Source organism: Cyanistes caeruleus, chromosome 8, assembly GCF_971803275.1.
Source record: "Cyanistes caeruleus chromosome 8, bCyaCae1.hap1.1, whole genome shotgun sequence".
Taxonomy (NCBI): Eukaryota; Metazoa; Chordata; class Aves; order Passeriformes; family Paridae; genus Cyanistes; species Cyanistes caeruleus.
Genome location: NC_141708.1, coordinates 18,748,321 through 18,766,789, shown reverse-complemented (window position 1 = coordinate 18,766,789; position 18,469 = coordinate 18,748,321). Strand labels below are relative to the sequence as shown.

The 18,469-nt window shown below is 44.3% G+C and overlaps 2 protein-coding genes across 17 annotated transcripts in view; both read right to left on the bottom strand.

The window, feature by feature from the left end:
- ALOX5 (arachidonate 5-lipoxygenase) overlaps positions 1-11,440 on the bottom strand; it is a 32,914-nt gene extending 21,474 nt beyond the window's left edge. The window contains exons 1-2 of one of the 5 annotated variants that reach the window (XR_015289887.1): positions 4,712-4,949; positions 1,522-1,720 (exon numbers count right to left, since the gene is read on the bottom strand). Coding sequence is in view for 2 of the 5 variants with exons in the window: in XM_023929542.2 (XP_023785310.1) it covers positions 1,522-1,720; positions 4,712-4,861 (349 nt within the window). In the remaining 3 variants the exon portion in view is untranslated. Of the gene's footprint in view, positions 1-1,521; positions 1,721-4,711; positions 4,973-7,341; positions 7,490-11,322 lie in introns of those variants that run through there. The other 4 variants (XM_086899929.1, XM_086899930.1, XM_023929542.2 and 1 more) reach the window with 4 other exon arrangements.
- Positions 11,441-12,486: 1,046 nt separating this feature from the next.
- Positions 12,487-18,469, bottom strand: part of MARCHF8 (membrane associated ring-CH-type finger 8) — an 89,484-nt gene continuing 83,501 nt past the window's right edge. For 11 of the 12 annotated variants that reach the window (XM_086899937.1, XM_086899931.1, XM_086899938.1 and 8 more), the window contains one exon: positions 12,487-17,375. In XM_086899937.1, the coding sequence (XP_086756063.1) occupies positions 17,071-17,375 (305 nt within the window). In that variant the 3' untranslated portion in view covers positions 12,487-17,070. The remainder of the gene's footprint in view (positions 17,376-18,469) is intronic. The other variant, XM_086899936.1, reaches the window with a different exon arrangement.

Sequence of the window (18,469 nt, the reverse complement as noted above, 5' to 3'; positions counted from 1 at the left end):
TGACTTGGTGCTTCCAAGGGAAAATTGGCTTAAGCTAGGAACACTTGTCTCAACTGTACATAAACCCTGGATTTCTCATGTAGACACTTGCTGTACATATCTAGTGTTATATGGTCTGAAGAGGGTCATGGGAACCAATTTTACAGTTCAGTATCTAGGGGAATTTCTGTCAATAAGAGAAACCAGAGCATTATTCCAGCTCATGTTCTCTGCTAAACAGCACCTTCAGGAAATATCTCCAAGCCTCTTTCCTTGAGCAATGCTCTTCCCTGTCAGCTTGGAGCACATCTTCCAGTCATGAGAACAGAAAGAAAAAACAATGAGACTTCAGTTCCAGACATTTTGCTCTTCTGACCATGAATTCAATATAATATTAAATAACACAGAGTCCTCCTTAGTGATCACAGAAAGGGCAAGGTACGAGACTCACTTTACATACACAAATGTGGAGGCAGATAAAACCTGTATGAGTTTCATGACAAAAGCTGGTTGGGTTTGAAATATCAGAGGTCATACAGCTGGTAACATATATGGCTAATGGTTTCCAGGTGGTTGTGTTCAAGGTACCAGGAGAGTTTCCCTTGCTCTTCTCCTTTACCTCACTACACTCTGAAAGCCACACAAAGCTGCCTTCCGTGGAAGTGGTACAGTTGTTATAAAAAAAAAATCATGAAAAATGGAAAAACCAAAAAGAAACTGACAGTTAGTTGTCATTTTAGGACAAAAGATTTTAAACAAAAAAAGCCCTAGCCAGGAGTAGCCAAAAATGAAAGGAGAGTATAAACATTTATTTCCTGCCACCCCACACTTGTTTCAGCTGTTTTCAGGCACTCATGCTGCAGAACACTACAGCAGCCAACCTACCCCAGGTACCAGGGAGGGGAACAAGCAAACGTCAGTGACAAATGTCTGCCCAAACCCTGGTCACAGCAAGTAGGTGTCAGAGACACTTAAAAACACTTTTCTCAGTTGGTCACCATTACTTGGAGCAGTCAAATCCATCACTCTGCCTTGTCCTGGACTAGACAGCGTGCAGAGAATGAATGAAAAGCAAGCTGCTGTTTCAGTTTGCACCTGCTGAACAACTCTGGGACTTTATCTCACTCTCATGAAAACAAGACAATTTACAGGCAATTAATCATAGGCCACTTAGGAGCTTAATATGAAACAAACAGGGAACACTAATTCTAATTAGATCAAAAGGGCTTCCAGCAATGGGGATGTGGAGTAGTGAAAAATTTGGCATTAGCATCAGCCTTCAAGACCAGTGTAACAAGCCAGTGTTAGGACTCTTCCTTGTATGTGCTTCCCAACACATCCAACCCAACTGCCAGTGCCTAGCCCAACAGGCTGCTCAGAACATATTCCTGCTAGGGAAAGCCCATTCTCTGGGATGCAGCAGGGGATTGGCAGTGGGTTTTCATCAGAGAGAGAAGACTGGGAGGTACGTGGAGAAATGGGCAGGAGAGATGGAAGCATTCCAGATGTTCTGCAGGAAATCTGGTTTCTAATAGTGCTCACCTCTTCCATCTCGAAGGACAATCTCCTTTTCATCTGTAATCCAGCGGTAACATGGGAACTCCAAATAGTCACCCACTGGTGTTTTAACAGTGATATACTTAAGGTACCAGTCATCCTGGTACCAGTATTTCCGTTTCTCAATTTTTATTAGCTGAATTTCTCCAATGTCTTCTTCCACAGTCACATCATAGGAGTCAACCTGCAGAGCAGAATACAGCCAGTGATCCACTGCACATGCAGGAAGCACCACCAGCACTACCCAGGCATACCTAGCTTTTCCTCACACAGCTTTCCAGCTCCTTGTGGGTGAAAAAAGGAAGTCCTATTATTGCACTGCAGTGCAATAGAAAGAAGAAAAAAAGAACAAACAATAACAAGCAAAAACGCTCCAGAAACGGAGAAACATTTTTGGATGCAACCTAAAAAATCTAAAACTCCTTGAAATGTTTGCTAGTCTTAGAAAAACATGCAGGCTGTGAAACCATTCACTGCTCTCCCAGCAGCAGCTGAAGGAGGTGCTGCTCTGACACTCAGTTGCTCAAGGTTTCTATGACATTTTTTGTACGAGCTCCCTTGGTAACATTGCACGGTGAGCCAGAGGTGCAAGGAGCTTTTATACAGTTTGAGTGCAGAGTGAGAGAACAGAAGTAATGAAAACTATTGGACTGTCCAAACTCCTGTACCATCCTGTTCAAGCAATTTAATCTCATGCAAAACCTAAGTCTTCTCTCTTTTTGAGGAGGGATTCCTACTGACCATTATTATATTGGAAAAAGGATGGCACAGACAACTCTTTCTATAAGCACAAAGCTCTAAGTGGAAAGAGCTGTTATTTCCTTTCTGGAAATACATGTTAGTACTTTTCTTTCAACAAAAGCAAAAAAGCAGATGAAAGGGGAACAGGAAGGAAAGAGATAACTGAGGGATACCATAAAACTTTGAAATCACTCAGCACCAGGGGAATTTACTCAAAAGACACTACAGAAAGAAAAGAAACTATGAATTTTAACGTTGCCTGTACCCAGAGCTTGAACTAAGTCAGAAAAACTACAACTGACCTACCATTGTAAAAATTCCTTCAGGCTTTTACACATACTCTTCCCTCAGTCAACATTTGCCATGCAAATCCCCTACTCGTATCCAGCCCATGCCCTCTTTAATCACATCTAGTAATATGCCCAATTTGCAATAATGCAAATGAAGACATTAGGAGGATAATGGAAGTACAGAGCCTGGCCCAACATTTAGGAAAAAAAAAAACCCCAACCTGGAAAATAACAGCACACAAAATAATGCTGCAAAATTCTGCTCATCCTCTAAAAAGTGGTATTTGTTTATGAATGGATTAACAATTTAATTGCTTTTCAGGAAAAAAAAAAAAAAGTATAAAGATGTTACTGAAAGAAGCAATAAAGGCAGAACTGTGAAAACAATTGCTACATTTTGCAAACCAACCAAACTCAGACCCTTCTGGCCCACTTCAGTTTTATTTTTCTGATTCTGTACTGGTATTTTCCTTTTCTTTCCTTTTTCCCTTACACAACATATTATTAAAACACAGTATTTTGGGCACAGTGTAACCTGAACAGGTGCCTGGAAAAACATGCTGCATTCCCCAAGAAAACATCCTCAAAACCAAAATTTAGCACGTTGTGCTGTAAGTGCCCAGTGAGCCAGACACTTTACAGAACACAGACTTATTCTGACATGATAATGATAAATACATGCTGAAAAACTGACTGCTACTAACACCCATGTACTCTGTTTGCTCCCCTCACCCAGTGGATGTATCTCTGCTCCTGCTGGATCTGGTCCCACAGCAGCTTGCCAGTTGCTGCTGGGCAGATACTGAATGCTCCCATCATGGCATTTTTATCCTGTGACAGGATCCAGTCCAGCTGAATGCTCAGAGTACTGCCAGGCTCTCCATCAGAGCCACCTGAAACCCTCTTCTGCAGTCCAGGAATAAGATAAGGTCAGTAAAAGCCTGGTGGTGATTTCCTCAGCTGGGCAGGGCTCCAGGCCCTTGGGAGAGCACCCTAACCCTAAGTTTCCAGGACAGTCTGAGCTCTCCTTCAGCCTTGGTAATGTTGTTTGGTTTTGCCTAAAACGTGTGACAATTCAGCAAACAAGTGGGGGAGATTCAGGTAAAAAGGTCCTAAGCTAATGAATGTTTAATAATGAAAGAAAATTAACTTCAGTGGCAAATAAATATCTGGGGGACCACAGCCACACATGCCATCAACACCTACTCAAAATGCTGATTTCTGTTAAGTGTGCCCATGATATTTAACACAGAGGAGACCATGGACCTAATTCAGGCTGCAAACCACATGATTGAAAAAACACACCTCAAGGCAAAGCAGCACCATGACACTGAAGGCTCACTTGTACGTGCAGTGGTAGGTCTAACTTCCAAACTTCTGAATATATTTTTTTAACTTTCAAAGTTGTTTCCATCTCATCAGATCTTCTAGAAACTGAATTTGGTTTCCAGGTAAAATACACATTTTGGAAGGGGAGGAAAAAAAGGTCTATTATTTCCAGAATGGACAATAAGCAAATAAATAAATGCCATTCTGAATCAGTGCTCAGAGTATAAGCAATTACATTTGGACACTCCAGATACGGTGATAGGGGACCACAGAGAGGACAGGGCACGGCAAACAGCAGAAATCCGGGTTAAGAAGAGGAGCACAGTTGATAGGCCAGCCATAACTTCATTTTCACACATTCATGCTGTTTTTCAGCTTTCACTGACGTTGCCTTACACATTGGCAGGCATTGTAATTCCCACTAGATGCTCTTACCTCTTTGTTTAATTCTTTGGAGATAACAGGGCTCTAACTATTAGTAAATAATGACCCTAAACATCACCTATGAACAGGAAATGCACAATTTTTTTTTTTAGTATTTGTAAAGAAAGTACCAGGAGATCCGAAAGCCTACCGTAAGTCAGATCCAAAGAGGATCTTTCCCAACGCCTGTCTGACCACAGCTAGCTCCCAGGGCAGGGCCGGGGAGGGCAGCGAGTACCTCAGCCTCGGTGTCCCGCTCCGGAGCACCGGCACACGGAGACAAGAGCTCAAACAAAGCCGTGCCCAGCCTGGGGGCTCTGGCAGGGCCGGGGTGCGAGCGCTGCCCCGGGGAGAAGGGCGGCGGCTGCTGCGCACCGCACCGCGGGACTCACCGCGCCGCGCTCGAAGTCATTGTAGAAGGGCTTGTCCAGCAGGTGCCTCTCGCTGCAGCCGTCCGTGCCCTGCAGGCTCAGGTACACGTAGTCGTCGGTGCCCGCGAACCACTGGCTGCCCGTGGCCACCGTGACGGTGTAGGACGGCATGGTCCCCTCGGCTCGGCTCGGCTCGGCCGCACCGGAGCTGCTGAGCCGCGCTCCTGCCCCGGCCCGCACCCTGCCCAGCGCCTCCTCCTCCTCCTCCTCCTCCTCCTCCTCCTCCTCTGCCACCGCACGGGCCGGCTCGGCGCTGCCCGCCCCTTCCCCAGCCCGGCACACCTTCCCCAGCCCGCCCCTGCCGCTGCTGCCTCCGCCCGGCACCCTGCCCGAGCCCTGGGCACAGCAGCCCCTGCCCCTCCATTCCATTCCAGCCCTGCCCGAGCCCTGGGCACAGCAGCCCCTGCCCCTCCATTCCAGCCCTGCCCGAGCCCTGGGCACAGCAGCCCCTGCCCCTCCATTCCATTCCAGCCCTGCCCGAGCCCTGGGCACAGCAGCCCCTGCCCCTCCATTCCATTCCAGCCCTGCCCGAGCCCTGGGCACAGCAGCCCCTCACCCTCCATTCCAGCCCTGCCCGAGCCCTGGGCACAGCAGCCCCTCACCCTGAATTCCAGCCCTGCCCGAGCCCTGGGCACAGCAGCCCCTGCCCCTCCATTCCAGCCCTGCCCGAGCCCTGGGCACAGCAGCCCCTCCATTCCGCCCTGTCCCTCACCCTGCTCTCAGCCCTCTCCGGGCACCTGTCCTCCCGCTGTGCCCCAGCTCCACACACACCAGCGCGGTTTACACAGCCCTCCACGCTCTGCTTTCCTCCTGACAACCTTCCAGTTTCACAGCTACAGAGTCCAGAGCTCTCGGCTCTGCAGCACAGTGCTCCCCACACAGTATTCCTGATCCTACCAGGCACAGCTCGTGTTGGCACAGCCCCGTGTGCCTCACCACCTCTACGTTTACAGGATTTAATCTTAAACTGCTCTGCACTCTGTAACTTCACCTCCAAAGCACCCCAGTGCACAGGCACACATATTCTTCTGTGTGCTCCTTACACTGACACAACTCATTACACACTGCAAATGTCCCACTCCTTCATCATCCAAAGTTACTTTATCATAGCACCGCAGAATCGTTAAGCTTGGAAAAGATCTTTAAGATCATCAACTCCAGTCAAATTCATCATTAAACCACGTCCTTAAGTGCCACATCCACATGTTTTTTGAACACTCACAGGGATGGTGACTCCACCATACCACACCATACTGCACCCTCATTCTATACACCAAATGTGAAAATCTGTGTACAGCTCACACTTTCTTCAGGGCTAGAGCCCTGTACGTGCCTGTGCTTTATTCCCTGTATTCCTCTAAGCTTTTGAAACACCCTGCTGCCTTTGCATTACTGTGTGTAACATCAAATGCCAGCTTGTCTGCACATCAGAGCTGTACATACACAACCAGCTCCCCATTTGCAGAAAGCCCTCTAAATGTCCCATTTCATACTGCCCACCCTGAGTACACCAAGCACCTGCTACCATTAAGATGCTGACATTATGAACAGAAGAGCTGTCTGTGCTTCCTCCAGCCTCCAACTTGCGTTGAGAAATAAAGCCATAGCAGTGACACCACACACTTGGCACTTTGACACCAAGACCACTAACACTGTTCTCTAGTATTTCATCAAGCAAACAAATACATGCTGCCATCCGTGTTATCTCACTGATTATCTTCTTCCATGCTGCTGGCAGCACCAGCTGCATGATACTGTGCTGAGAGGAGCCAGGCTGGGCTTTTGCACATCTCTGTGTCCTTTCATCATTGCTCTGTGATCAAACACAGCTCCTCGTTTCCTTGAGGTCAGGCACTTGGCCTAGCTGGTCTCTGGCTCTTGTGAATCTCTAGTGACAGAGATGCATAACAAGCTAAATTAAAATGACCTCAGGAGTGCTTTACTTGCAGTACAGTTGGAGCTGAGGTTCTGTGCTGGATTAATTAGTGTATGATGGTAACTAATCAAACCATACTTGGGTAGCACTTTCAGTACGAGGCACTCTGCCCACAGGTGCGGCAGCAACCTTCAAATGCAAAAGAAGTGAGCAATTAAAGCCAACAGCTGGAAGCTGTTTCTGGCTGTGGCTGTTTCTTTTCTGGCAAGTCCAGTAGCAAAGTGCCTTGTGCCCCTCAGACTACTGAGCAAAATCACAAAATATGTTTATGGATTCTCTGCTTCAGCTTCCCAAGATAGGCTGTAGCCTGTTTTATGTTCTAAGTTACTTACATGTTGTGGACACACAACAATGGAGACAACAGGGACAGCCTGTGCTGCCTTGAAAGAATCCTGTTTTTCTTTTGCAGAGGCATGAAGATACCAGGCTATGCTCACCCAGAAGAGTTAGGGAAGGTCTCTTATGTCTCCTCAGGTCAAGTAGAAACTCAAGCATTTTCTGTATTGTGACTTAGTTTTCAAGGCTCTCCCACATTTAGGACACGCTTTTATATATAGTCATAGAAAAGATTGAAACTCAGCATTAATTTCTAGTCTGCTGCTACTGTTTAAATAACAAACAGAAGTGCAAAATGGCCAAATGCTGCATGACCCACCTGAGGTAGCTGCAGAGGCCCAGCACAGAGATCTGATTTCTCCTCCTGAGATTTAAGCAGCAAGGGGTCCTTGATCCTGCACTGTGATCACTTGGATGGACAATGTTACCACGTAGCAGTGCACCACAAACCCAGTCAGATCTTCCTTGCTTTCCCCTTCCCTTTACATAAGATTTCGAAGAACTCACAGTTCCGTTTCATTTTTGCACAAGATCTGTTAGTCCTAAAGTTTCTAATTTTAGGTTCACAGCCTTCACTGAAAAATATCTGAAACCCTTTTAACGTATCAAGTTCTTCAGAAACAGATTTGTCATACCTAAAGACTCTTTCTAGACACCTTCATTTTCACTGCAAACATGGAACAAAGTGGTGTTCAAATCTTGATCAGTAGGTTTCCATGTTTCTTTGCATTCTAGCTCTGATGTAGCATTTGAACACAATTCCATTCCCCTAAATGATGAGTTCTGTTTTTACACCGTTTGAGGCTCTTCTGTACAAAGATGTGACTGGGAGTCTCCCTATAATGTTACAACTCTTTTTACAAACTCATTAAAAAATACCAGATAAGCTCAGTCCTGTACAGGAAAGTTGTAGGAACGCATTTGTTGTGTCTCACCAGCCTTTTCACAGCTATGTCTCTTTTTCAAGTCTGTTCTTTTAGCACTTCTCACTTTTATCATGAGGTCCACATTCAAAGGTTATTGATAACTTTTACTTTTGGCATAATTTCAAACACTTTTTCGAAATCCTGCCAGACAAAATGCAGGATTCACAAAACCAATTTTGTCCAGAGAGTACATTACTTCACTCTTAAGGAGACCCACACCCTTCCCTGGGGAAGCAGGAATTGTTCCCTGCACCACCTGTGCACAAACACCTCGCTCCTCTCCAAGAGGGTTTCAGTAAGGCAGCAGGATCTGTGCAGCCACACGCAGGCAGCTGGGAACTCGGGCCCTTAAAACATGAGCAGCTGCTGTTCCTGGTCTGGCTGTTCGTGCAGGACAGCTGCCTGCAAAGGGCACACCTACACTGCCAGATTTTGCTGCTCCTTTCTCACAGCTCCCCTTTGCCTAAACATCCCTCAGATTTACTACGTGGAAACTCACAGCAGAAGTCAGCCGCCGTCCCTCTCTGCCTTCACGCAGTGCCAGTGGAAAACAAGGCTGTTCTGTGAAGATGTCCCGTATCTTACAGCCCTCCTGAGGTTACAGGGAGTTGGGGCAGGCAGATGGCCCTATGTTAATAAGGACTGGGAGTAGGGAGGAATGATACAATGCAGCAATTAACAAATGACAGAGAGGAGCAGCAGAGCCTACAGAACTTTCCAAGCTACATAAATAATCTAAGGGGCATGAGCTTAATAGCTGAGAACATATGGGTACTAATTGCATATTACTCCACCAGAATGGGCAGAAAAAACCCTCCATGTTCATAGAGCTGCCTCTGTCCCACCTCAGTGACCAGTAATGAACTCTGGAGTTGCAAAGCTCAGCACGGTGTTCTTGCTCTGCCATCCAGGCAGTGGCAATTCTGACAGCAGTTGAATCTCACACAACCCTCAGCAGGGCTGCTACATCAACACTTAATAAGAGTATCTTTATATCTTTTCTGCAAGGGACTATCCAGGCTGCAAGAGGCTGAGAGTCTCTCTATCCCCATGAACTTCCTACCCTCTTTATGAGCTGGTGCTCCTTGGATCCTCTATCCCAGTTAACATGATGTTAGGACACCTCCCTCAGCCCTGAGCACCATGGGACCTGGAACTGCCTGTTCTCAACACTTCCCCCTAAATGTGCAGATCCTCTCGTTCCTCTGCAGATGGAGCCATGCAGCTCTGGCACTTAAGGAGAGGAGGGAGGCAGAGAGAAAGCAATGTGCCTTCAGGCCTCCCTCCCCAAACCACAGCTTGAGGCTGTGCAGGTGACTGCTGAAGAGGAGGGCAGAGCAAAGGCATGGGACACGTAAGCCGCAGACAAGGCAAACACAAGGAATACAGCTGCATTAGTGGCTGCTCTTTAGGTATCATTTTGTGCTGCATGCATCTGACAACTGCATTAAATTAGAACAGCAGTGGGTGACTGAAAACTGCTGAAAACTCCTAAGCCCAAGCAGCAAAGGTAGAGTCCTGATAGAGGCTTGTGCAACATCAGGCAGGTTAAAATTAATCCTTGAAACTATACCTCAAACTTCTACCACAGCTTGATTTGGTCCAGGGCTCCAAGAAGGCTGCTAGATGGAATGGTTTGATTTAATTTATATCTGATTTCTCTGGTGTACATCAACTGCTTAAATGTGACCATGAATTTAACATAGTCCTGAAAGCAGTTTTGGGATAAACCATCAACTTGCTGGCATGAAGAAATACTGGTTTAGATAATCCCATTATAAGAATCAGTTCTCTTTTAATACAGCACTTTCAAACCATGAAACATGAGAGCAAAATAAGTGGCAAGCCAAGCTCTAAAGAGTTTATCTGTAGGAAAGGGACAACAGTACTTGGTGAGTTATTTTGGGTGCTCAGGAGTAAAGCAGATATGAATGACACACTCTCCAGGACAGCTGTGCTCTGCAGCTGGGATCAAGTCACCAGCCCAAGACATTTCCTCTCCTCTCCCAACCACAAGGATAACTGTTTCCCACGACAAAGGAACCTGCTGTCCCAGCACCAGACCCCACAGCTCTAACAGTGATACACATTCTCCTAAGCCTGCTTGGCCTGTTTGCAGGTGGCCTCTGAGGCAGGATCAGAACAACCCGGCACAGCAAGGCGGTGCCAGCAAAATCGACTGGGAGGTTTGTTTTAGCAAAGTCTAAAAATGTTAGGAATTGCAAGCCTGATTCCTTGAAGCTTCAGGATTTAATGAGCACACCCTGAGTGGTGATCTTCCCCCCCTCTGTTCTGTACAGCCTTCTGGTGTTTTATTCAGTTATTTCAAACCCTCTTCTGATGTTAAAGCCTTTGAGACAACTCCATTTATCTCCCTAATACTCTCAAAGTCTACTCTCTATTTTCAGATTTCAGCTCATCTGACACCACTCTTCCTAGAATGCACTTTAAAGATTATTCCTAAAGTTTGCCATCACTCAACCCTGCCTAAGCAATATTACATTTCCAATTATTCTGCCCTGTATAATGCACTGAATTTACCCCCCATCTCCTCTGTCCAGGGCTCTTTTTTTTTTTTTTCCCTCTCTGCCTCCTTTCTCCATCTAGCCAAGATGAACCGAGTTTTCCCCTGTTCAGTTCTTGTTCTATATTGAGATATTCTTGCCTGATTTTCTCGTTATATATCCATCCCAAGGCAGTGAAAAATCATCCTCTTCTGCTGCATTGTGGCACACAATACAATGCCAAAATGTCAGAGGGTGTCCTACGCATCAGACACTGGAGCCTGAGGATTTACAGGAAAAACTGGGATCACAAGGGGACTCTAACCTTTATTTGCATTTATTTTTTATTTATTTATTTCTTATTTAGTGTCGCTTTGGGGTACTTCTATGGTCATTCCTATCAACCACACATTATCTGCAATTTGGTACATCCTAGCACAACCCTCACAGCCAGCCTGGCCCAGAGGCAAGTGAGGAAGGGGGCAAGAGGAAGGAAATTCGAGTTGCACAAGCAGACTGAAAGGAAAGGACAAGAGCAGCATGAGATGGGTAACACACTGGGGATAGGGAAATCGGAAATGGAGGGGTGGCTGACAGGAAACTGCTCCACAGGGTGGCTGTGGGAAGTGGGATGGGAGATGTCTAGTTCCTGCTGCAGTGCAGGGGGCTGAGCAGCAGCGCAAGCACGAGCCTGGCTTTTGAAGAAGACTTGGTTTTAAGAATCAGCAGCTGGAGCTGCATCTTCTGACATCTTTGTAGCCTCCACAGGGCACCCATGGATCTTGCAAAATGCTTCCCTTCTGCTTCCCAGCTGCCTCATTCTGCCCTGCTCATGCTGGTCCAGCCAGCCAGATGCCAGTAACTACTCACCAGACAGCTCCAGCTCCTGGGGACCAGATGAAAAATCCTGTTCTGGAGTCACAGCTGTGCCATATGCTGCTGAGCCAACGCTGTTCTCTGCCTCAGAGATGGACACACTTCACTCAGCGACAGTAATACTCTTTCAGATGAAAATAAGGTTTACAAGGGGAAGTAAGTTAATTTATAATTAACTCGAGATGCCTGAGCCCAAGACAAGGAACACTTTTTAAATGGCAGCCAGATGGCTTTGCGGGCTCTGTTCCTTAAACCATTTATCAGCTTTTCATCTCAGAGACTGCCAGTCAAACAGCAGGCCCTGGAAATTATCCTACCATCTCTCCAGGAGGGTATTTTTGTATAGAGGTCTTGTTTCATTTCCAAACTTTATGTAAGTAGCTTGATTTACTACAGCCAGACTTTCTGTACTAAGGGAATATAGGACAGAGACTTTTTTGTTTTACATGGAAGACATCTCTTCAGGGTTGCCGATTTAAAGATTTCCTTCCCTTCCTTACATAAAAGAAAATGAAAAATTGATTACTACTTAGAAAGGCAAAGTTTTTCTTTGAGCCCCCTTGTGTCTGTTACAGACACAACTCTCCAGGTCCTTGCTCTCTGGTGTGTATGCCTTTTTAACAAGCTCTCTCACAGCAGTGCAGTTTCCTTCACCTACTGGTGCTAGAAATGTATTCTAGTGAAACTGCTAAAGATTTCCTCTTCTGTACACAAAATTAATATTATTCCTAGAGGAAAATCATAGCAATGAGCATCTTCTGCTCTGCACCTCTAGACAGATGCATGTGAAAATGCTGACTTCAGACACGAACCATTTGATGCCCCATGCAGTGTTGATTCCAGAAGGTCAGATTTTAAGGCCCATGGGAAATCTTCTCTCCCCACCTCCTGCACAGCAGAAGCCAGAAAATTCTTCCCATGATTCCTGTATTTGAGTCCAAAGCACCTGCATGGAAGGAGCTGCCCAATTATTCCCATGGTTACAACACCTTTATCATTATGGATCATTTTATCATTGAATTATCATGGGATGCTACTCTGCATTGGTCTGCTACACTGAAGAGCCATCAAGGTCTGTGTTTTGATCATCATCTTAACTATGGGAGAGCTCAATTTTTCTCTCCACGCTTTTTCAAACAAAATGGATACTATAATGGGTTTGGGTTTTTCTGGTTTTTTTATAGAAACACTTTATTGCTGCAGTCAATAACCCTGTGTATCACACACAAATAACCAATTACAGTTTAAGAAACTAAAAATAACTCTGCAAGTGGTAATACTGAGAAAACGAACATACATGAAAGGATACAAAACTATACATTAAGTTACTAGAAATTTAATAACTAAAAAATTCTGCAGAAGTATGAAGTGTCTTGTATAAACTATACAACACATGCCAGTGTAAAGTTCTTCAACATTATACAATTACCTATCTACAAATGTTTTTCCTAAATACAAGATTAGCTGCAATTTTTAAACAGTTATCTTCTATACAAAGACAAGTGCTTTCAGTACTTCATTGGAATATACAGACACCGCAATATCTCAAAACTAAAAGATAATCACAAAATAAAAGGTCCCACTTAGAAATTTTCTTTGCGTATCTAATACAACACTAAGGAAATCCAGCCAGCAATATCCTTGCTTTTGTATTTGCCCTGTTTCACCCATATCTGAGAGGGACCCAACCCAGAGTCACTGACCTCCCCCTTTTCCTTGCTGGCCAGTCTCCAGAGCAGACCACACCAGAAATCTCTATCTGAACACACATCAGCTTTAGGAGAAATTTGGACCTGGTTCCCACTTTGCAATATTTACATTCTGTGCCACACACAGGGCTGAAGCAACCAGCTCCTGTGCGTGGCCACATCCATGCATCACTTCAAAGGTGTCCCAGCAGTGGCAGGCCAAGCAGCCCCCTTCCTTACAGCACCAACTTGTGCTCTGATCAGTACAGGGGGGTGGCTTGAACAGAGTTACAGCTGCTTCCCAGGAATTCCCAAGTACAGCACAAAGGCCCAGTACTTCTCTAACCCTTCACAGGCTCATTCAGTTTTCACTGAATGCCTCCTTGCTGAAGCAAAGCAAATCTCAATTATATTTAACCAGAGGGAGCTGTCCCAGGGTCTGGTGATCTCTTCAGAACACATTTTAAACACCACTCTCACTCCCAAAATACAGGCTTACAGTTGAAAAACCTCCTGGAAATTCACAGGAATTTAACATCTCATCAGCTCTTACCCAAGATCAACCCTCTGCAGCACACACCTGTATTTCTAACGTAATGCACGTTCATGACCTGACAGATTCATCAAATGTGACACAGCAGGGGAACTTCCTTGGCCCAGATGGTGTTTTTTTGGACAGGAGTGCCATCAGTAGAATGGGGTCAGTTATCTGGCACATTGGACGTATCAGCAAAGCTCTGGCAACCTAGGAAAAGGATTGTGGTAGATGGCATTAAGCCTATGCTCCGTCCTACTTAAATTCTGGTCTCAGGAAAGTCGCAGGGTAATCCAAGCTAACTTTGGCCAAGGTACAAGGACCAGGCTTCCATTTCAGTAATTTCAAAAGCTGCCAGAAGGAAGTACTGGAAAGCCTGATCTAACAGGGGGTGGTTGTTCCCCTTACTGACATCTGAACAGAAAAGACAGAGCTCACCTGAGCTGGCATCAGTGCCTCACAGCTGGAAGCTGAAAAAAGTCAACAGTATCTTCTTGAGGAGAAAGAAGAAAAAAGCACCATTCAGCCTTCTCAAACATTTGATGGCACCATGCAGAAGCAGAAAACTGCATCTCCAGAAGCCCACCATTAACACCAAGCAAGAATCAGCATGAGAAGTGTGACCAGCATAAATGAAACCCCCTGACAGATGGATCTCTTCTGCAGCCCTTCCTGGTATAAGCATTCCTAAGCAGTATAAAGAGTTTAAATAATAAGCCTTAATTTTCATTCAGAAAAGATCTGCTGGGAGAGGGAATTGTTAGCAGCAACACTTGCTAAAACATTTTCATTCACAAATATTTTTCCCCAAGCGATTTTGCTGGGGGTGATTTTGCTTTACAAGTTAAGATACTCAGGGGTACAGCAAAAACCTTCAGTATCCTGAATACACTGAACACTACCTGGCACATTCCACATGCAGCTTCCAAAACACCAAATGAGATTTTGCAATGTTTCACCTAGAATCACGTACAACAGTGACTGAAGCAGAACCAGCAAGGTACGGTATGCTGTATCGGCGATGGCAGAACACTGCTCACACACCGGAGCCTCTCAGGCGTGAGCTGGAGAACAGCCAGGTTTCATACCAGGACTTGTCCATCTTCACCCACAGGCCACATGTGGGATGAGAACGCACAGCATCACACAGCATCACTCAGCAGCCGATTCTGTGCATCTTGCAGCTGTTAACGTGAGCATCTTGCGGACGGGCAGGCCTTGTGCACTTGGATATTTCAGAAGAACATCATGAAGGTGTGCAAGACCTGATATCTAACCCACCTGAGTTTATCTAGTGAATCTTTCACAGAACAGAACAGAAAACAAAATGAGACAGTGTATTATCTGGGTTCTCGTAATAGAAGAGGATCACCCACAGCAGAGTTCAGGAAAGGTCTTGAGTAATTGCACTTCAAATTATGGCAGGCACAGGCAACAGACTCTGCAGTGTATGGTCACAAAGACTGCCCTGATACTAGCAGGGTATGCAGGGTTTGTCAGCCTGTATCACTTAAGCACGGGACATCCTGACAGCTAGTACAGTACACAAATCCATGCCAGTGCAGCTTTACCAGGACTGCCCAGAGGTCTGGATGTTTTAACACATCTCAAGAACAAAGTACCATGTTCATGAAGATCACAGACAGTAAGCTTCAAGCATGAAGTGACAGAGGCACATGTGCTTTTCCTCTAACAGCTTCTAGAAACCACTGGGATAAGTGTTCTCTTACCATAGTCCCTTCCCTGCCTTCTATTAAAATATTGATTTAGAAATAAATTAATATTACATTTTAAGGAAAAAAATCCCTGATCTCTTACTGTTATACTTTAAGAAGTCTTAAAGCAGCTGCTTTTGCTATGAAAAGAATGTACCCAAAGTTGTACTTCAAAAATACTAAGTGAAACTTGAACTAGAGCTCAGAATTTAGTTCACTATCTCAACAAGTAAACAGAAACTTTTACCTGAGAAGTCCAGGCAACTCCTACTAAAACCAGCCATATTATCATCATTGACTTTACAGAGATTTAGACAGGGCTCAGGTAGGGAAAGTCAGCTTTCAAATGCAGAGGCCTCATGTGCTGACTTTTTGTGGGGCTTCATTCCTGCTCCAGTCACACTGAGACTTTGGTTAAATGAGGGCTTAAAGCTGGACAGTGGTGCAGCGAAACAGACTGGACAAACAAATCAACTGCAGACACTCCAGGCTTTGGGTAACTCTGTCTAAAGCCTTGCAAACAGATTTTAAAGCTGTCCCTCTCTTTGCATGAAAGCTGACTGATTAAAAAGCCAGTCCCAAATTCAAAAGCACAGACGTGTACTACTCTCTGACCACACAGTGCATCACATCAGGCAGGTATTTTAAATTTATCCACTTAATGTGATATTTACTTCCTGGACTTGGATGTCAGCATCTCTTGTGACAACATCAGATTCATGGGTAATTCACACATGACACAGCACTAAAGAAAGAAAACCAGCTTCTGCTGTATTGACTACGTTTCCTTTTTTTCTGTAACAGCTCACATTTTTATCAGTATAGCAACAAACCCTTTGCCAGTGGTTTGGAATGAAAGTTACATCAGATACGTATGTGCAGGTATGTTGATGATCTGACCTGTTGGGAAAAAAAAAATCAAAACCAATCCCCAAAACAGAGCACTGAAACAACTGAAAACAAATATTGTACACATCCACTACTTCCCATACACAAGTCACAAGTGCAATATCCTTGAAAGACAATTGCTCCTCAAAGGAAACCCAAAGAGGCAGGGTTTTTTAGTGTTATGTTTAGTAAGATAATGTGGGCATGTGTTGGAAATCACAGGCTGAAATTTTTAATTTTTTTTTTTTCATAAGGCAAGAGGTTTATGTTCTAGAAGAATAGATGGGGTAAAGAATGAAGAAATGTTTCAAAAATGACACATTCTTTCAAGTTTCATTCTCATTTGACATACATATCACAAAATAAAGATTTTTAAAAGTGCTATATGCTTTGTAAGTCTTATCGCAATATGTAAAGCAAAATTTTACACCTGCTGCCTAAGACACAATGTTAGTGGCAGTGTTAGTGGTAGATTAGACTCTCTCTGTCTCATTTCTCTTACTGTCTGGGACAACCTCCTTCATCACACATAAAGAACAGACCAACCAACCAACCCCACACTACACATCCTCCAGAATCACTTAAGAGTTATGTTCGAATGTAACAGACTCCATGAAGTTGATGACATCTCGCTAGCGGCTTCCTTGATACCAAACCCAAGGCTCATTCTACCCAATATCCTGTGGCTCTTTGATCAGCCAGTATGAGACACAAAATGTTGAGAGGTATGCAACCATGGTGACATGGACAGATATGCCTAAGGGATTTAAAAAAAATTCCAACAAAAAGACAAATGTAAAAAATTCATCCGCCAGCCTTCAGCTGTTTGCTGATTTTAAAAAGGTAGAGCAGTTTGCAGTAAACAATGATATTCAAATCTTCAAGGACATACAGAAACACCCCTTCCACCTAGCAATCAGACATGAAGGATTTCTGCAGCACAGTCTTCTGGCTCTGTGTAATGTGAAGAGTTTGTGTCTGAATGGTGAACCCCAAACATTTCTTTACTTTCAAAGTTTGGCTCCATTAGTGCAGGTTTTTCAAAAATATTCTTTTTGCTAGTTTCTGGACAGTTTTGTACATATATTACTCGGTTATAAGCTTTAAGTCTCTTCCACAGCTGTACGTACACCTTGCATTGTACATACATGAACAGAAGTCCTCCAGTGAAACCAATAGCCACAACCACCAGCTTAGTCCAAAATGGCCACTCTAGAATACCTGGAAGAAAGAAAATAAAAAGAAGAATTGCAAACTATTCTTATTTTGCAATTTTTCCTCTTCATTCAAACACACAGACTTCTGCTTCACATATCACATTCTTCCCCACCAGAGAAAAAACCCAAAACAACTGATTTTCTGTATCTGAGCCTTGATGCAGTACAATCACAGAGTCAAGGCAACCACCAGTAATATGCTTAGGTCCTTTTACACCTGCTTTTAATCAAAGATTGGATCAAGTTATGAAAGGGATTCTATGACATGGTTTCCTCTTCATAGCAGAGACTCAAACACGGTGACTCAGTAAGTCTGTTCCACTCTGTGATCACACAGTACATGGAGACATAAAGGAATGATTGTTACCATACAGCTTGGCATGTCTGCTGTGCAGATGAAGAAAATTTTATCTGCATCATACCCAGTAACTTGTATCTGAACTAAAGCATCTCCTCTGATACAAAACTGCGAGTGCTGGAGATGCTGAAGCACTCCAAGCTTATCCTCTGTTCTTAAAAAATACCACCATCACTTTGCCTAAATTTGTCTAGCTTGAACATTTAGACAGTGGATCTTGTTACATTTCTATCAACCACTTTTAAATTAAAAACTATTCATGTTATATATATTCTGCTTACATATGTCCTGTGTTCATCCAGCATCTTTAAAATAAGTGCCATCACAAGATGGATATGAAACTATGCTGAATCACCCATTACCAGGTTTTTCAGAGAACAAAATCCTATCTTTCCAGCTCTGCCAAGTTTTAACTAAGATACAGGCTGGTGTTGTTTTAGAAATGTATGGTAGTGCAGGAGGAATTAGTAGTGAAGGAGGTATTAATCCCAAAATACAAAGGGCATTGCAGTCTTACTACTGATGAAATCCCACCTGTGATTCATATATGACCCTCTGATTCAAAGGTGAGCTGTCTGATGTAGGCAGTGACAGCACATGCTTGCCCATGTGGACATGAATATATATCCACACACACTTCCTGCATCCCCCAGCTCATTACAGAAGTCCATGGATTTAGAATCCAAATGAAAGGAGCAGAGAAAGCACTAAAATATGTACCAAATATTCACATCATTCCT